The sequence below is a fragment of the Carya illinoinensis genome, chromosome 1, assembly GCF_018687715.1.
Source record: "Carya illinoinensis cultivar Pawnee chromosome 1, C.illinoinensisPawnee_v1, whole genome shotgun sequence".
NCBI classification, from domain to species: Eukaryota; Viridiplantae; Streptophyta; class Magnoliopsida; order Fagales; family Juglandaceae; genus Carya; species Carya illinoinensis.
In genome coordinates, this window is record NC_056752.1 from 46851257 (window position 1) to 46868825 (window position 17569).

Below are 17569 nucleotides of genomic sequence, written 5' to 3' on the forward strand. Positions count from 1 at the left end.
TACGCCGATGCAGTGGAGCACATATGAAGGATGCTGGAGCGCGCCGGAAGGGGGGTGGGTTGGAGAAGATGTCGAATGGCAGGGGCGGGAGAAGATTTCAAATGGGGGGATGGAGGACATTTGCCAAATAACACCAAAACGCACGTTCGAGTAACAAATTGAAAAAAAAAAAATATTACACGTCAGGTGTGCGGTGTAGGCGGACGTATAGAAGGACTCTTTGAAATAATTGTCTCAAAAAGAGAGAAACTTTACCATATAATTACAGAGAGTTATGGGTTCGTTCAATTCCTAAAAATAAAGTACATATGTCTAGAAGAGTAAAATAGTAATGTTCTGTATGTAATTGTATGCACGTTTCTCCAATAAAGTTGCTGCGAGAGACTATTCCTTGCTCTTCTTTGCAGCCTGACAATGGTTTTTTTTTTTTTAAAAAAAGACGAAAGTTATATGTTCACGGCAACTTTTTATTTCATTCAATAAAATCAAAATTACAACTGTTATTAATTAATACAAAAAAAAAAAAATCCAAATTACTAGCTAGACTATACCTGAGGGGCTCCTCTGATCATAAATTTTTTTGTAACAGATATTATTTTTAATTTTTATAAATTTTTTATTAATAACAATCAATAAAAAAAGTACTATGTTAAAATAAACTTAACCGACCTCTTATTAAAAAAAAAAAGAGATATATAAATAAACTCTATTCTTTAAAAAAGGAGAAGTAGAATCGCACTTCACTTCATCCTTTTAAGAAAGAAGAATACAATCACCACTTTCAAAAGAGAAGTAAAATACTACTTCTATAGACATTTAATTTAATAGTCTATTTCTTTCTATTATTAAAATAAAACAGAAAACAAAATACATGCAGCCTGGCAATGTAGGACCGGAGCCATTGTTGCCCAAAAACAAAACACTCAAAACTATAAATGAACTCAAACTATAAATGACTGAAAACTTGACCAATTTCGTGGTGGGGGATCACATAAGGTTCCATTTGTCTTTATCCAAGCTCCCCAATGTTGACCCGGGGGGGAGTGGAAAGCAAGTCTTTATCTTTGAATTGTCTCTCCAGGGCCGGCTGATCAGTTAGGCTATTGCCTAAACAAAAAATTTATTCTCCATCTTAATTTTCATCATCTTATCATTATTTTATAATATAATATTAAATAATAAATTCACAAATAAAATATAATAAATAATCTCTAATCATTTAATACTAAATTATAAGATGATTAAAGAATAATAAGAATTAAGATGATGAGTAGCATTATTCTTACCTAAATCTCCACTCTATGTAAGGTCTTTAAAATTAAAAATAAGATATTTTTTTCTTATAAAAACTATTTTATTATATAAAATTTTAAATAACTTTTTTATTTTTCAACATGTGCAAGGCTCCATAATATTAAATTTAATAGCTAATACAATAAATTATTTATATTTTAAATCATTTTTTAAAATCTTGTAAAATTGAGATATTAAATTTACATTGAGATTTCATTTTAAGTTATAGCATTCAATATAAATTTTATTTAAAGATTTTAAATAAAAACTCATTTTATTAAAAATTTTAAAAATATTTTATATAATAATTTATATTTTCTTATATTATAATTATGAATGATTAATTTAAATTTTACTTAATCCTCAGTTTATATTGAACCGCAGTCCCTCACATTCCAAAAGCTAAAGTCATTACCCAAAGCAATTTCGTCGTGTTTGAATTCTCTCTAACTTTAATACCACCCCTGTGAAGTACACTGACTAATCGAAAATGCAGGCCAATCTTTTAGCCCTTTGAGAGTTTTGTCTTGTGCTTGCTCTGGTTCGATAATACTAAAATCTAATGTCGGCACAGTGTCCCCACCATGAACGTTACCGTCTCTCCCAGTTTTGACAAAAAATTTCCACTTATTACGGTTGGTGGGGGGAATGAGGGTATAAATGGGGCCCTAAATATCGTAAAGTTGTGCTTGTGCGGTAGGTTGTTAGACTTTACATTTTTCCATTCCTGTAATAGCATCTTTCACCTTGAGATGGCGGAGAAGCCCCATATCCAAATTCCAAGAGTGAAACTTGGCAGTCAGGGACTTGAGGTAGGCTTCTTCTTGCCCTCTCCAACCCATTTGGATTAGGCCAATCTCCAATTTCAAAATCTTATATTCTATCTTTACTTGAATCTTTTCTCTACAAATTGCAATGAAAATCTCCATATTGGTAAATAAATAATTCTAAGTTAATCCAAGATTTGAGTCTTTTCTGTTTCGGATAAGTGATTTCACTGCGCATATTTGGTTGAATCGCAGCACACTGTATAACCAAAAAGGTCAAAGACCGAAACAAGTGTCACCGTTCATACATTTTTCAAAAATGCTTGTTTAAGATCACTGGCCTGGTATTTGGTTAACCCAGATTATTGGATTCGGGACTTCCTCAGATAGTTTTATTTGCATGAAACAATTCTCATGGGATCCTTTTCTGGCTGCAGGTTTCTAGATTGGGGTTTGGAAGCGGGGGACTTTCTGGGATATTGAATGCTCCTCTGTCACATGAAGATGGATGCTCCGTTATAAAGGAAGCCTTTCATAAGGGTATAACCTTATTTGATACAGCAAATGTTTATGGAGAGAATCACCATAATGAGATCATGATTGGCAAGGTATTGTAATTTGTTACTGTCTAATCATCTTGAAATTCATTCAAAATGTGATTTAGCCGGTGCCTCTTTTGGATGCCCGAATGGTTGAGACTGTAATTGTTTGGTTGAGATACCCAATGGACAAATTAGCCTTAGGAACACATCTACATTCCAGAAAATGTTGGACGGAGTTAAAATCATCTTGTATTTCTAGGCTCTGAAGCAGCTTCCTCGAGAAAAAATTCAAATAGCTAGCAAATTCGGGATTACTATTTCGGCGGATGGTCAAATTGGCGTCAAGTGTACCCCTGAATATGCACGGCAATGCTGTGAAGAAAGTCTTAAGTATCTTGATGTGGGCTACATCGATCTTTACTATCAGCACCGTGTGGACTCCTCAGTGCCAATAGAGGATACTGTGAGTCTTAAGATATATTTTGAGTCCATACAGAACTTCGTAGTTTGATACATTTCAATGTCTTATACTTCATTTTTATTTGATTTCTGCTTGCCATCTGACCAATTTTGGCAAATGGTAGATGGAGGAGCTGAAGAAGCTGGTGGAGGAAGGAAAGATAAAATACATTGGGCTGTCAGAAGCTAGTGTAGACACAATAAGAAGAGCTCATGCGGTTCATCCCATCACTGCCTTAGAGATGGAGTATTCCTTGTGGACCCGTGACATCGAAGATGAGATAATTCCACTTTGCAGGTTTTATTTTGTTTGAATTTCAAAGCAAATCGTTAAATTATTGGCAGGGGTGGTGGAAGTTTTGTCTTCATGGTCTTTGAATTGGTTTTGAAATAATAGACACCTTAACAACAATCATGAAATTCCAACAACGTCGTTAAGCAACTTTTGTGAATCTCACAGGGAGCTTGGCATTGGGATAGTGGCATATAGCCCTCTTGGTCATGGGTTCTTTGGCGGGAAAGCAATCGTGGAAAGCTTGCCTACTGAGAGCTTCCTGGTACGTACCTAGGTGACTACAGCTAAATAACACTCATTGACAATTTAGCAAGTAGAGAAAATTAAGTATTTTGCAGCAAGAATTGATATTTACGCTCATTTTAAATATCCTTGGCATAGGCTGTGCACCCAAGGTTCATGGGAGAGAATTTGGAGAAGAACAAACTTCTATATGCCCGATTATCCGAACTGGCCACAAAGCATGGCTGCACTCCCCCTCAGCTAGCTCTGGCTTGGATTCTCCATCAAGGGGACGATATAATCCCAATCCCTGGTACGCTACTCTCTTTGTTTATATCTGTATATATCTTTATCCATCTCCAGATAAAGTGGATTGAATTCGCTAATTGTTCACTTTGTTTGGGAATTATACTAGAGCATGATGCGAAACAAATTGATTGGATAATTTACAGGTACAACTAAGGTCAAGAATCTTGATACCAATATTGGATCCTTGGCATTGAAGCTCACACCAGAGGATTTAAAAGAAATTAGTGACGCTGTGCCCATCAATGAAGTTGGAGGTGAAAGAGAAACCGCGGCATTTGCTCAATATGCCTGGAAGGTTGCAAATACCCCACCAAAGTAAAGCGCAAACCTTTCTTCTCTTCTTCTTGTGTTGCCTATGTTGTTTGTAAGGCGGAAAAATAAAGTAGAGAACGAAATTTTATCTTGCTGTCGTTAATATGTGGAGTGAAACAATCTCCTTCTAAAGAAAAGTGTGCACATTTATTTGGTAGCGCTGAGAGCCACGGTTGGAACCCGTGGAAGCATCTTTTTTTTTTTTTTTTGGTTATACATGAAATAATTGTTACTGATAAGTCGCATGCTTCCACCATCATGATCTTGGTAACACTTACCATAAAAGATATGAAATGGAAAACATAATGGCATAACTCAGATGATTTGATGGTTAAGAGTAGCTAATGGTTTCACTCCAAAAAGTAATGGTGTAAAAATGGAATTGAGCAACATCTCTTATTCTTTTTTACTTTTTTCCCGCCCGCTGGGGGGGAAGGGAGGGAGGGAGGATAAGCATCATCTCTTATTCATTACATTGATTATCTCAAATTTTCTGTGGGAGAAGGGCCTCTACATGGAAGCAAACATATGGACAGAAAGAATGAGCAGAATATAAACACTAATTCATATATTTACATATGCATAATCAAGGTGCATGAATCTTTCTGGTGGCGACAATTAACATTGCACCCACTATGCATCGAGAAGAAGTCCGTGCACGCTCAACTCTCCATTTTGGTGCTTACTCGATACCATTCCGTCATTCTCTTGAATCTGCAACCAAGAAAGAATTTGTGTTACCAAAGATGATGACCATGACCAAACGAAAATGTGGAGGGAACTGGTAACTGACGTCGAAGAGAAGATCAGCTCAAGTACGAACAAAAAATAAAAATCATAATATTATTGAACTAAATTTCCTTGCACCTGGCGATCTCCTTCAATAATTGCTTGAAATATTTTGCATCAGCCAAAAAGCCAGAAACAAAGTTGTGTTTTAGAAACGTATGCATATATGCGTAGGGTGTAGGCAGTAGGTATAACACTTCCCTGCCTATAAACTAAAGTTCATATATCTCGAGAGCTCCTAGCTAAGGAGTGGGTTTTTCTTAGACATCTATGCTTTGTAGTAAACATCAGTAGAAAATTCAAAAGGATCCATTGACTTATATGCCTCACCGAAATTTTTTATAAGCTGAACATCTTGAATTTGAGCAGGGTCACAACACGCCAAAAAGACAATTATTCTAATATGGGTATTTTCAATGATCTCTAGACGCTGATTAACATCATGCTTGTATCACTACTATATAGGATTTCTTATTTGGTCTTTTGTAAGCTTTAAGTTATTCTTCATGACCAAGGGGAGGTGATAGTAAAAGTTGGTGACAAGCAGAGCATTTTGGTATTGCAAACCAAGCCTCATAGTAAAAGGTTTTTTTTTATAAGTATATATACATTTAAAAGTGAAATTCATAAAATGAATCCAGATACTTACTTCTACAGGTGGATCAACTGGAAACAAGTTTATGGCTCCTGAATTGAAGCTGAATATACTGAAGAAAGGTTGAACAACAGAACAAAGAATCAGTGCTACATACAGGAATCATAAATTGAAGGCATATTAAAAAACAAATAAAACTTTTTGGTGTTAAAATAAATAAAATAAAACTAAAAATCAATGGCAAGATCCATCAAAGTGGGATATGACTTCCAGTCTATCAGCGATATGAAAGGAATCTCTGATAATTACTCAAGTAAGGTTAAGAAACTCAAAAACCAGCACAATCACCAGCCAATGCAAACCACTTGGATTACTTGGATAATGACCAAATTGAAAGGAGTTCTATAAAATAATGCTTAGAGAAGCAGGAACAGTACCAACGGGATAAAACTAGCTGCCACACATATGGAATAAAGAACTCTTCAGGATGACTCTCTTGTTCATATGTGAAGCGTAGTTGTGTAAACATCTGCTAAGACAAAGGCATGTTAGTCCTAAAGATAATGTTTCCATTTTAAACTGCACTTATAATTTTACCATCTTTTTTCCAATTCTTACCTTCATCCCCTCACCCCGCCAAGAGCGGCAGTTAATAACTATGACTTGCAGTACTTTCTCGACTGACCATTCACCATCCATTGTTTGTGCATCCATGCGACTATTAAAAAAATCTAATACCTACAGCGACAGAAGAGACCAAAGAAGTCAGTAACACATGGTATGGAAAACCTTATCGATAATTAACAACAATGTAACCTTGCTGTATAAGATATTGCAAGATTGCTGACACAAAGAATTGATGAAACGATTTCTAACAGAATATTCTGGAGCATACAGTATAAATGTTTTCAAGCAGCTCGTTGAAGCGTGGATGATGCTTGAATGGCTGAAAGACCTCCTGTCTGTGCATTATCGCATATACAACCTGCCGATAGATTCAGAAAACCTGAAAGTGCTAATGTGAAACTAAAGAAAAGTTTCTCGCTTTAATCATTATTACAGTAAAAGACGATACCTCAGGATTCCGTGGCAGGGCATGAGTCAAAATTGCATTTAAAATTTCAAGAACAAGTCTCAGGAAGTCAGTATATATATGCAACTCTGTCAACTGAAACAAAAACAATCTGCTTAGTCATACAAATATTTAAGTTTTTTGATGGGTATGAAAGGCTCCACATCAAAATAGGCTCAAATTTGAGGTAGCTAGTGTTACAGACCATATCTTCTGTAAGACTGTTGCTGCCTTTGGCTAGACGCATCCTATCATCTCTTAACTCCGCTAATTTGTTATACCTATATCCATTGTTGCATTAACAGGAGCAATCATAAGATCATCACAAACCAAACATGAAGCAGCAAAGCGTGGAGGTAAGGAAAAATAAAATGAACAGGAGTAGCTTACTTGCGTGAGAGCATATAGAAAAGGCTGACCAGCCTCTGCGATGCATATGAACTCAAACGGTGGACATGAGGTGCCATGTTAGCCAATGTTGCTAGACAGGTGGTATGAAGATAAACATCCTGTATGATTGAAAAATTTTAAAAAGGACTATTGGAAGAAGCAAGCTACAAGTAGATATCCAGCTACATTTTTTTATGTAAAATGCATAAAGGAAAACATTAAGTGAAACAAATTTTGAACTAATGTTGTACACTTATCAAAAAACAATTTTGAACTAATGTTGTGAGATATTGAGTTTTCAATTAACTTATCTACCAGGTTTTTTTGTCCTTTCTCTTGAACAGGTAAATACAAAACACTCAATGAGACACTGAACCTATGAACCCACCCTCCAAGCAGTTCAGGGTATGATGAGAAGTTGATATTATTGTCTTCCTGTCTTTTATCTATAATGTGTAAGCATAGGTGCATTTATACACTAATTTTTTAATATAACCACCTATAATGCAGTTAATTGGGTAACTCATCTAATCACCAAAAGAAAGGGTAACACATCCTGTCTCAGCCTCTAGGCGCAGGTACTAGATATAAATAACCAGGTTGCAGCAAGTTAATGGGTGGATTACAAATATCCAACCCAGATTTCAGGCTTTTCATTGGGCCATTTTCAAGGGATCAGGTTCAGGTCAAGCTACTGCCATCATCCTTAGCAAAAAGCACAAAATTGGTATCAATCAATTTATGTCTATAGCCCTTATACCAAACACCATCTCCTCCAACCATGAGGGATGGAGGGGAAGCACGAGTTCTATCTCATATGTGTGCTTGAGTCTTTACTTATCAAAAAAATGTGTGCTCGAGTATTTTGTACCAGTCAAAAAGAATATTTGTACAGGATATTGGCATATGCAGCCTGCTGCAGGACTCATGTCTAGCAATTGCATCAAAGTCATCACAAATATAGAACATGAGCAGATTAGCACTATGGATCAGTGAAGTTTACCCTCAGCTTAGAGAGATTATATTGCACAGTCCTTATGAGAATAATGACCATCAGGGAACCAAGAGATGTCTGATGAAGGAGGCGTTCTTTGTACCATGGAACACCGGGCAATATCTGTCCACACCATCTATGTTAATACAATCCCTTTGTAAAACATAAATGGCAAACAATATAATCCTTACCAGCTTATGAGTGCTTGCATTAAATGACGAATCCTGGCTGAGTATTAGAAGTATAATGAGTAACATGTAGATTTGATTGGGCGTCTTCCTAGGAGCATCATATAAAGCCTCCAAAATGGGAATCAACTGTTAATTTCATCATGAAAACACAGATTAGAATTAGGGTATGTTGGAGCCATGCCACATCAATAACAAATATGACACCAGGTTGCTTGATTAGAGACAAATTTCAGAAATTAAATAAGCCCAAGGTTTTTGCACCAATTATATATACCATATAAAGGTGATATTGTTTATTTTATTTTGGATAAAAGTAAAAACTTGAACTGCTGCTTCATACCAATGTATCCAAATCAGTTCGCACCAAAACATACTCCAAAAAGTCAGAGTTCCCTTGCAGCAGTGAATAAAGCAATAAGACAGCAGCCTCATCAGCCAAGCACCTGTAAATGCAGAATCGTTATGGGTTACTCAAATGCGACAGGAAAAAAGGGTGGAGGGGAACCTAATGCACAGAATGTTGGGTTCTTTATCAGATAGAGAAACGGCACCACAAAGGGAAGAAACCGCACAATAGAACTCCTCAAAACAACTAAAATGCAACAAATTTGTGACTAAAACAATATAATAAATTCTTATCCTTACATGTTACAAAACTTTTTTCTTGCAAAAAAACAAGAAAGATTACACATAGTTCCAAGCTTCATTGTTATAGCCACAAAAAAAAAGGTTCTTGCATAGACCAAGTTTGGATTGCAAAATATTTACATAGAACAAAACTTCCACTTCATTGTGACAACCATTGATTCCGAAAAAGAGAACCCTGGATTTCACACGAAGGGATTTGACACAATAAAAACGACTCATAAAAGTAGGGTTTCAACCCCTTGAAACCAGGACAAGGAAGAAAAGGGGGTCGCAAATCGCAATACTAATAAATAAAGCACAAATCAGAGAGGAATGGTGAATTAAATTGCTTACCCCTAGGCAGAAATAACAAGTCCATACTGGCAGGCCTGCAGCCATTTTGCACAGTATGATTTTTTTAAGGCTAATATTGCAGAGAATATGATATCATTAAAATTCGTTGTCAAGAAACTGATCTATTTTAATCAGATACATTCGGCTGATAAATGTAGTTGCATTCAGCACACCACATTCAAATGTGAATGTGATGCAAGTCATTCCAACTTCAACACAAAATTGAATTCCAGAAAAGAGAGCATCAGTGTACTCTCAAATGATATAAACCAAGCAATAAATCTTTTTTTTTTATCAGAATAAACCAAGGAATAAATCTAAACTTCATATACTGATACAGAAGGAAGACGCTCACATGTCAAGATTACCAAAGAAGGAAGAACAAACACTCACATGCCGAGAGTATCAAACAAAGAAGCAAACGGTAACCTCACAACTGGATCAGTATGTGCATTGCCCTCAACATCTATACGGTCAACTGCAAGAAGGGCACTGATTTAGAAAAGCAAACCTTGAAAAAAAAAGGATCACAAAATAAATAATGGAATTTACGGTCTTACATTCAAAATCTGTCGCATTCTCCAAGGCCTTGCAGTAAGGGTTGTCAGAAAAATATGTATTTTCTTTCAGAAGAGAATCTGAAGTATGACCATCAACACTCAAATCTGTCATGGACTCGTTGCTCACAACACATTTATGATAATGAATGAGCACAAGAAGCACAAGTAGACTACAGTCTACCAATGGACTTCTTGAGCCTTCACCTCTTGAACTGCCCAAATAACTCAATGGCAACAAGACAAAATTTGCTGCAAGGAAGAAGAATATAATAACAGCAGAAGCTTCTGTCAACAATATAACCCTTGAACATTCCCCAAAAACTAATTTTGCATTGACAAAAAGGGTGTGATAATGTTCTAATGAAGCATAAGATTTGAAATCTTAGGAGAATGTATGGACAACAAAGCATAAGATATGCTATTTGGTCCATTACCAGTAACACTCACAGTGGAAGCACGTGCGAACAAACTAGAAAGAATACAAGGATCAGGGGAAAGGACCATACCAGCTGCAGAGCCAACTCTTTGTAAAACACTAGGCTGACTTCCTTCATAAAATATGGAATATGATGAACTTTTGAAGGGCATGCCAGGTTGTGAGATGTAATTCAGCAGTAGTTTGTGCACAACCAAATTAACCAAAGAGCTATCCTGAAAAAAGCAGTAGCAATATAAGATGTTAACAATATATTGGAACGATTTGGAAATTGGGAGCAGCCAAAGTTTAATCATGTAACCTGAACAATTGCTGCATCAATAAACGGGTTAACGTCTTTTGGTCCCGGAGATGGTCCACAAAGAAGCTGAGTTGACATTGCAATCAGCATGAAATTAAGCAGCTCCAAATGTAGGAGGTATGTGTTGGGACTTGTGAAAAGATAAACAATAATCAGGGAAGATAATATATGTTTCTCAACAATCAAAAACCTATAGGCTAGACTAGCACGTACCTCACATCTACTGAACCGATAAAGCTAAGCACTGTATGCATAACCAAATTCTCGATGCTTTCATCTGCATATAAAAACAATAATTTGAGGCCAATAATGATTTTTCTACTATGAGGTAGAGAACATAAACATTGAACAAGCAGGTAAGTATACAGGATAAGGCTCAAAACAAAACACTGGAGAACCTATAGCAGTTCCTGTTTAAAAAACAAGTTCCAGTCACCAAACAAAACCAGGAAAGCCACAATGAAAATGACAGAAGATATGATCAACTAAACCAAGATTCATCACGTAGTAAAGTCTTCACAGATCAAATATTTCCTTCAAACATTCTTTAACTCTGAGCTCCAGTTCTGTTTTTATTGAGAGGAGGAAAATATAGTCATCACACCCAGCAAAAAGGGGGAAAAATCAGTTTTTTACAATTCTTGGACCCACCTTCTTTACATTCCAACCTCCCCACCCTTCAAAGAGAGAGAAAATACTAAGAAGTAATAACAATAAGCTTAAAAACCATTCAACTAAGACCAAAAGAATGCCAATCCTTCTCCCTTAGTGCATTCTCATAAAGAAAGAAAATTGTTATTTTTTTATGGTAATTATGAACTTTGTTGATAATAACAATAGGCATAGCTTAACACTGGCTGTATACAAGAGAAACGCCTAGTTGGAACAAAGAAAGGAAATTATGTATTGGTTCAAGAGAGATTTCAAGGAAAATAGTTGGCTTAAAGTACACATCAAAGGGGTATGGATCAGAAAGGTGGTCACAACCACCAATCCCCACATACATCACTTGTGTAACAAATATAAATTGAGGTTACTGATAGGTGCAAGTATCCTACACAGAAATGCTAGGGCAACTAGCTACACCCTAGCGATTAATGCAATTGTAGAGTAACAACTATGCTACTATCACCATCTTCACCCTAACTCAAGCAGGCGACAAAGAAACACCTGTGCATCACAAATACAATACTTTGAGAAATTCTTCTATCCAGATGAAAATTTTCGACCACTAATCCCCACATACTTTTTTTTAATATAGATAATCAAGAAAATCCCCACATACATCACTTGTGTAACAAATAGAAATAGAGGTTACTGATAGATGCAAGGATCCTACACAGAAATTCCCGGGCAATTAGCTACACCCTAGTGATTACCAATGCACTTGTAGAGTAACAACTATGCTGCTATCACCATCTTTGCCCTAACTCAAGAAGGCGACAAAGAAAAACTTGTAAATCACGAATACAATACTTTGAAAAATTGTTATATCCAGACAGGAAATTTTTTGACCAAACACCCCACAACACACAAAAAGAGTGAATATTCAATCTCTGGCAATTATATAATACCTGTTAGCTTTCTTTCCTAAGATCTCTTGAAATATATCAAACTCTCCCAAAGTATATTTTTTTTTTTTTGATAAGTCTCCCAAAGTATATTTCACGATCCTTCATTTCTTGAATTACCCTCACGTTATTTATTATTATTTTTTTCTTTCTTTCAAGAAACAAGCAAGATTCTTCTCAAGGCCATGGTACACTTTAATAAAATTATCTTGCTCATAAAAAGATCCATGCTACGCCTAAATATAAAATAAAAGACAGTTAAGGAAAATCACCGCATTTTTTTTATCAATCATTTCAAATCACATCCTCTGTTTACAGATGATAAGGAAAGAGTAACAAATAAACTAAAAAATCTCAAAGAATTACAAACCAAGTACCTTGGATAAAATTCTTTGGTATGGGTTCCTTTTCATCTAGGAAGAGATACAACTCCTCAATGTCATTGCTTTTGGCACTTTCAATCAAGTGCTTTAAGAAAACAGATGAGATGTAGACAGCATTAATAGCCTTGTCGTATGCACCGGACGGAGCACCGGAAGCTGAAATACACTCTTGCAAGCACCATGAAAGGTGGATTAAAATCTTTGCCAGATGCCTCGTGTATTGGTTATTTTGCGCTGCACAGGGGGATAAAACAAGAAAACAGAACCAAAACAACACGCACAATTATGGATGTAATGAGGTTTGAAAAAGCATAAAATCAGTCCATCACAGCTTCAAATTATAACAACAAGAATAGAATCCAATTCAAGCATATTCATACACTATAAACGCCACGAGAGGAAATTGGTTCTGATAATAACAATGACTAAGAAGGAATTTGCTCACCGAGAAGCTCACACGCCTGGAGAACACGATGGGCGGGCCAGCGAAGGTCGAGAGGGAGCTCGAGGAGTTTCTGCCAGAAATCAGAGGAGATAGGGAACGATTTCTCGCCGACGAAGGTTCCGATCAGATACTCAGCGGTGTCCTGTGGCCGGGCGTTTCCGCTCTTGAGCGGAGTTGAAGGCACCGACCCCATTCAAAAGATAAAAACAGTTGATTCACACCGAGTCAACTCTGATAAGAAGAGGCCGAGCCGGCTGATCTCCAATACGTGATTATCGGAAGCCGCATTACAGAGGGAGATGAGGTTCAGAGAATCGGATCGGTTGAGTTTAACAGAGATTCAATATGAAGTTCCCTATGTCACGGGGAGGGAGAGGGAGAGAGAGAGAGAGCGCTTCGAAACGAAGGTTTTGGGGAGTTTAGAGAGAGAGTAGAGAAGGGGGCAAGGAGTGAGGGAGGGAGATTGAAGACTTTGGAGCGTCTTTGGGCCGGGACGGTGACCCATCGGTATTACTTATCCGTTCGTGCTATTTTAGTTGACCAGATTGTCCTTCAACTTTTATATGTATTGTAGGAATAATGTAGACTTCCGCTGGGAACTTTTTTTTTTTTTTTTTAATGATTTTTTTTACTTCACAATTACGAAACCATTTTTAAATGATATTGTAAATTTTTTTAAAAATAAATATTTAAAAAATACATATAAAAAGAAGTAAATTTTTTTTTTTTTTTAAATTATACTAGAGGAAGCTCCGGCGGTAGAAGTAAAACCACCCATATTGTATTCACATCACCCTTGTTCCTTGGCACTTGCAATCTTTCCACTCCCTCCCCTTAAAATTTTAAATGGTACAATAACTCATTATTATTATTATTAAGTCAAATGCTAACATCAATTTTAAAGTGGATCTGAATAGTCATAATCTAATACAAAATTTAAAAAATAAATAAATCTTATTAAAAAAATACGGGTAAAACATAGACAAGCTTTTTTTTATTATTCTAAAGAGGCGCCTTTTTGAGTCTTTGACCAATAGTATCGAGTTATTTTACTATTTTTTTAATCCAAAAATGATAAATTTATAATTAATTTACAATTTTATTTAAAATGAAAGATAGTTTAATGAAGTGTCACAATCTCATTGATTAATTTAAAATAAATTATAAATTTTATAAATATATAAAAAAAAATATTATAGATATATCATTACCCTTTGTTCATGACTGGTTTGGTGGAGATATGAAATTAAATTTCGTATATGAATGTATGATTAAAGTCAGAGTTCTGTACGTGCTACCAAATTAATGCGCACAATGGGTTTCACAACCTTTGACTAGGAATATTAATACATTCATTGCAAGCACAAAATGGCACTCACCCAACCCCCACCACACGACCCAATAAATACATAAAAACAGAGCGATGAAGAGAATTTTGTGTCCCCATTGCATAAAATTTGAAATGAATTTAGATTTGGCAGATTGATGCAAAGACGTTTGCATAGGCTAACAGGACAGAGGAGTGTTTCAAGATAGGGAGTGAGATGCGAGTTCGGCTGTCGGTGGCTAAAAGACGAGACTTTGAGGCTGAGAATGCGATTAGACCCAATTTGGCACTTTATGGGCTGCCGCCGTTTGGAAGAAGTTTACTATCAAACCCTCCCTTTGTTTTTTTCAATCTGGATGATGCTAATGTAACGGACAAGTTTTGTTTTGTTTGTATTTTTTATTTTTTTTTTAAAGCATAACGGATAAGTTTGTCTAATATATAAATGTAAATAACCCGAGTGAAAAAGACAGAAGAATATGCTCTATTGGGGACATTTTTTTCCTTTTTTTATTGCGCTCCTTATTAAAGAAAATTATCTTAGAAATTTTTTATTTATTTTAATTTTTATCTAAATTTAAAAATCCAAAGAGAAAAAAATTAAGTAAAAATAAGGGAACCTTATAATATTTATTATTATATATATGAACTTTTTAGACATTATTAAATATTATATGATTTATGAATAATGTTAAATATTGTCTTAGATACAAAACTCTGTACGTTTTTTTTAGAAAAAAAAATTAGGATTTACTATTAAAAAATTAAATTATTTTTTCAAATTAATGCTAGATTATAAAGTCACAGTCCTATTATATGCAAATCTCAAATATTCATTTTGAAAAATGTAGGATTAATTATTAAAAAATTATTTTTTTTAATGCGGGTTCTAGATTTATCTTTTTTATTTAAAGAAAGTACATGAGAATTACACATTTTAAAATTATAAATATCATTTTTTTTTATATAAATCTCATATTTATTTATTTTTTAAAAAAAAATACAATTTTATATATTATAAAATTATAAATATCATTTTTTATTATTTATTTTATCTTTATCACACGAAGCATTCAAATTTAAGTAAAATCTCGAGCTACCTTGTTGATTTTCCATTTAGAGAGAGAGAGAAGTCTCCTAAACATCTACTCCTTACCTCATGGAGCAATCACCGACACTATAGACAAGACAAGCCATTATTATTTTGGTATAGCCGGGTCATTTTGGGCTTGAAAGGTCGTGGCTGGGGATATTAGGAGATGAGGATTCGGAATTTCAGATAGCGATCCCTCAACCAGAGCTTCGAAATGAATAGTATAGAAACTTATGGACGAAAGAATTAAGGAAAGAGCCCCTTGCCGCCCGGGATTAACCGCCCGGATTCACCGTTGGGTAAATTTTTTATTTTTATTTTTTTATTTAATAATTAAGAAAATAATTTTAAATGTATTGATATATTTTTTTATTTAATAATTAAAAAAGGGATTAAAAAATATGAAATTAAAAACAAAAAAAAACGCTAGGCAATATATCCAGCGGTATATTTGGGGTGACATAGTAGCCAGACCCAAGAATTAATTGGTGCATGCAGTTGTGGTTTAGTGTCGTGCTTTGTAGAAGTGATTTGAACTACTATTGAGTCTTAAATATGACCTGTTTCTGATCATGTAAGAGCATTTCACCAGATATTGCATATATAAAAATAAAGTTACTTTTTTAATTATTAGAGATAAAAGTCACTATAATAAATTATCCATAGTTAAATATTTTAACTTTGAGCTACAATATATGTAAAGGAAAAAAAAATTTTTGATAGGTAATGTTCAATAAGTAAATCTTTATTTTATTATTTTTGTAACTCTCCCTCTCTCTTAGTTTTCAATCTACAAAAAACTACCAAATACAGGAAAAGGATCTTGGGTAGAATAAAATCTAGAAAAATATGATAAAATAGTAAAATAAATATTATTAATAAAATATAATAAGTAGAATAGTAAAATATGATAAAATAAAATAAATTTATAATTAAAAAAATTAAATATTTTTAAAATTATTAATTAATCATTATTATATAATAAATAAATTGATATCCAATACAGAGATTTAATGTGAATAGTTAAACTCAAGTTCATTTTATATTATTTTATTATTATTATAATAAAAAATAACTATTCTAATATAGAGATTAATATAAATAAAATAGTTAAAATCTAAATTTATTTTACATTTATTAAAAATATTATTTACATATATATATATAATCCAATATCAATACTTTAAGTCAGTCCATTTGTTGCATGGAAAAAGCAAAAATATAAAATATACAAAATTAACCAACGGTAGGCGGTAGCTGTCGGGTTGAAATGGTTTTTAGGATAAGTTTAAAGAAAAAAATGATAATTTTTTATTTTAAATTAAAGTTTAAAATATTATATTTTAATATTATTATTGTTTTAAAATTTAAAAAATTATATTAAGATTTAAAAAATTTAAATTATTTATAATATTTTATATAAAAATTTAAAAAAATTATAATAATAAAATAAAATAAAAATATTTAAAATTGGGTACTAAACCTAAACGTCATTTCTGCCGCAACAAACTTAGATGCCCCTCGTGAGGGAGTATGCACGGCCTGACCCAATAGCAGTGTGTTATTCCTGCCTAGGTACGCGGTACGAAAATGACTGGCTGCACATATAATTTTTTTATAAAAATTTTATGTGCAGTTATTTTTTAATATTTTTTTATATATTTTAGTGATATAATTATTTATATATTAAAAAATAATTAATTTAATTAATTATATTAATAAAGTGCATTAAAAATATATAAAAATAATTATATGTAACATTATTCATATTTTTAAAAACAAAAATTTTAAGTACACTAGTGGGCAGTCCAATGGTAACACGACTAGTTAGTAGTACCCATATTTCTAAATCGCACACATAATTTTGTTATAATCTTTTATACAACTAAAATATATTGATGATATTTTTTTAAAACGATGTTATTTTTAAAAATCATATTATAAAAATATTTATAATTATTTTTGATAAGTGAAAGAGGTATTATTAATCAACATAAATAAGCAAAACTTGAGTACACATGGAGTATACAAGAAAGAGTCTAATGACAAACAAGTGTTTCGAATGTAGTGTAAAAGTCATTAAGACTCGTACTATTCAATACAATAGAAAAGGCTCAAAGTAATCATGTATGAAAAAAAAAAGACTCTAAAACTATCCGAAGAACGTTCCATAAAACAACGGTCATTTCTTTCATTCCATATACACCACATTAAATATAAAAGTACCATATTCTATACAGTT

At 33.8% G+C, this 17569-nt stretch overlaps 2 protein-coding genes across 3 annotated transcripts; one reads left to right on the top strand and one right to left on the bottom strand.

Moving 5' to 3' along the window:
- Positions 1–1812: 1812 nt before the first annotated feature.
- LOC122278107 (perakine reductase-like) lies at positions 1813–4356 on the top strand. Its single transcript, XM_043088201.1, has 7 exons — positions 1813–2105; positions 2498–2668; positions 2862–3065; positions 3187–3359; positions 3522–3618; positions 3738–3891; positions 4031–4356. Exons 1-7 carry the CDS (start codon positions 1878–1880, stop codon positions 4204–4206), a joined length of 1203 nt encoding a protein of 400 aa, XP_042944135.1. The 5' UTR covers positions 1813–1877; the 3' UTR covers positions 4207–4356.
- A 206-nt stretch (positions 4357–4562) lies between these two features.
- On the bottom strand, positions 4563–13407 carry LOC122278096 (dymeclin). Of its 2 annotated transcripts, XM_043088181.1 has the most exons (18): positions 12908–13406; positions 12457–12696; positions 10722–10785; positions 10509–10638; positions 10278–10422; positions 9772–10020; positions 9605–9689; positions 8571–8673; positions 8231–8356; positions 8049–8162; positions 7046–7164; positions 6861–6936; positions 6659–6751; positions 6479–6568; positions 6202–6321; positions 6021–6112; positions 5638–5695; positions 4563–4913 (listed from the first exon to the last, which is right to left on the bottom strand). In XM_043088181.1, exons 1-18 carry the CDS (start codon positions 13098–13100, stop codon positions 4833–4835), a joined length of 2178 nt encoding a protein of 725 aa, XP_042944115.1. In that variant the 5' UTR covers positions 13101–13406; the 3' UTR covers positions 4563–4832. The 2 variants fall into 2 exon arrangements, with proteins under 2 accessions (XP_042944115.1, XP_042944121.1); XM_043088187.1 differs by lacking the exons at positions 4563–4913; positions 5638–5695; positions 6021–6112; positions 6202–6321 and having other exon boundaries at positions 6529–6589; positions 12908–13407.
- Between the last annotated feature and the right edge of the window lie 4162 nt (positions 13408–17569).

What these genes read in the sequence shown, in the direction of transcription:
- LOC122278096 (XM_043088181.1), bottom strand. Translation starts at nt 13,100, where the DNA reads ATGGGGTCGGTGCCTTCAACTCCGCTCAAGAGCGGAAACGCCCGGCCA. An exon ending in ATCGGTTCAGTAGATGTGAG is followed by an intron (nt 10,639 to 10,721) that starts GTACGTGCTAGT and finishes TCTTTTCACAAG; the next exon opens with TCCCAACACATACCTCCTAC. An exon ending in GGCGGGGTGAGGGGATGAAG is followed by an intron (nt 6,113 to 6,201) that starts GTAAGAATTGGA and finishes TTGTCTTAGCAG; the next exon opens with ATGTTTACACAACTACGCTT.
- LOC122278107 (XM_043088201.1), top strand. Translation starts at nt 1,878, where the DNA reads ATGAACGTTACCGTCTCTCCCAGTTTTGACAAAAAATTTCCACTTATT. An exon ending in CAGTGCCAATAGAGGATACT is followed by an intron (nt 3,066 to 3,186) that starts GTGAGTCTTAAG and finishes GGCAAATGGTAG; the next exon opens with ATGGAGGAGCTGAAGAAGCT. An exon ending in TGCCTACTGAGAGCTTCCTG is followed by an intron (nt 3,619 to 3,737) that starts GTACGTACCTAG and finishes TCCTTGGCATAG; the next exon opens with GCTGTGCACCCAAGGTTCAT.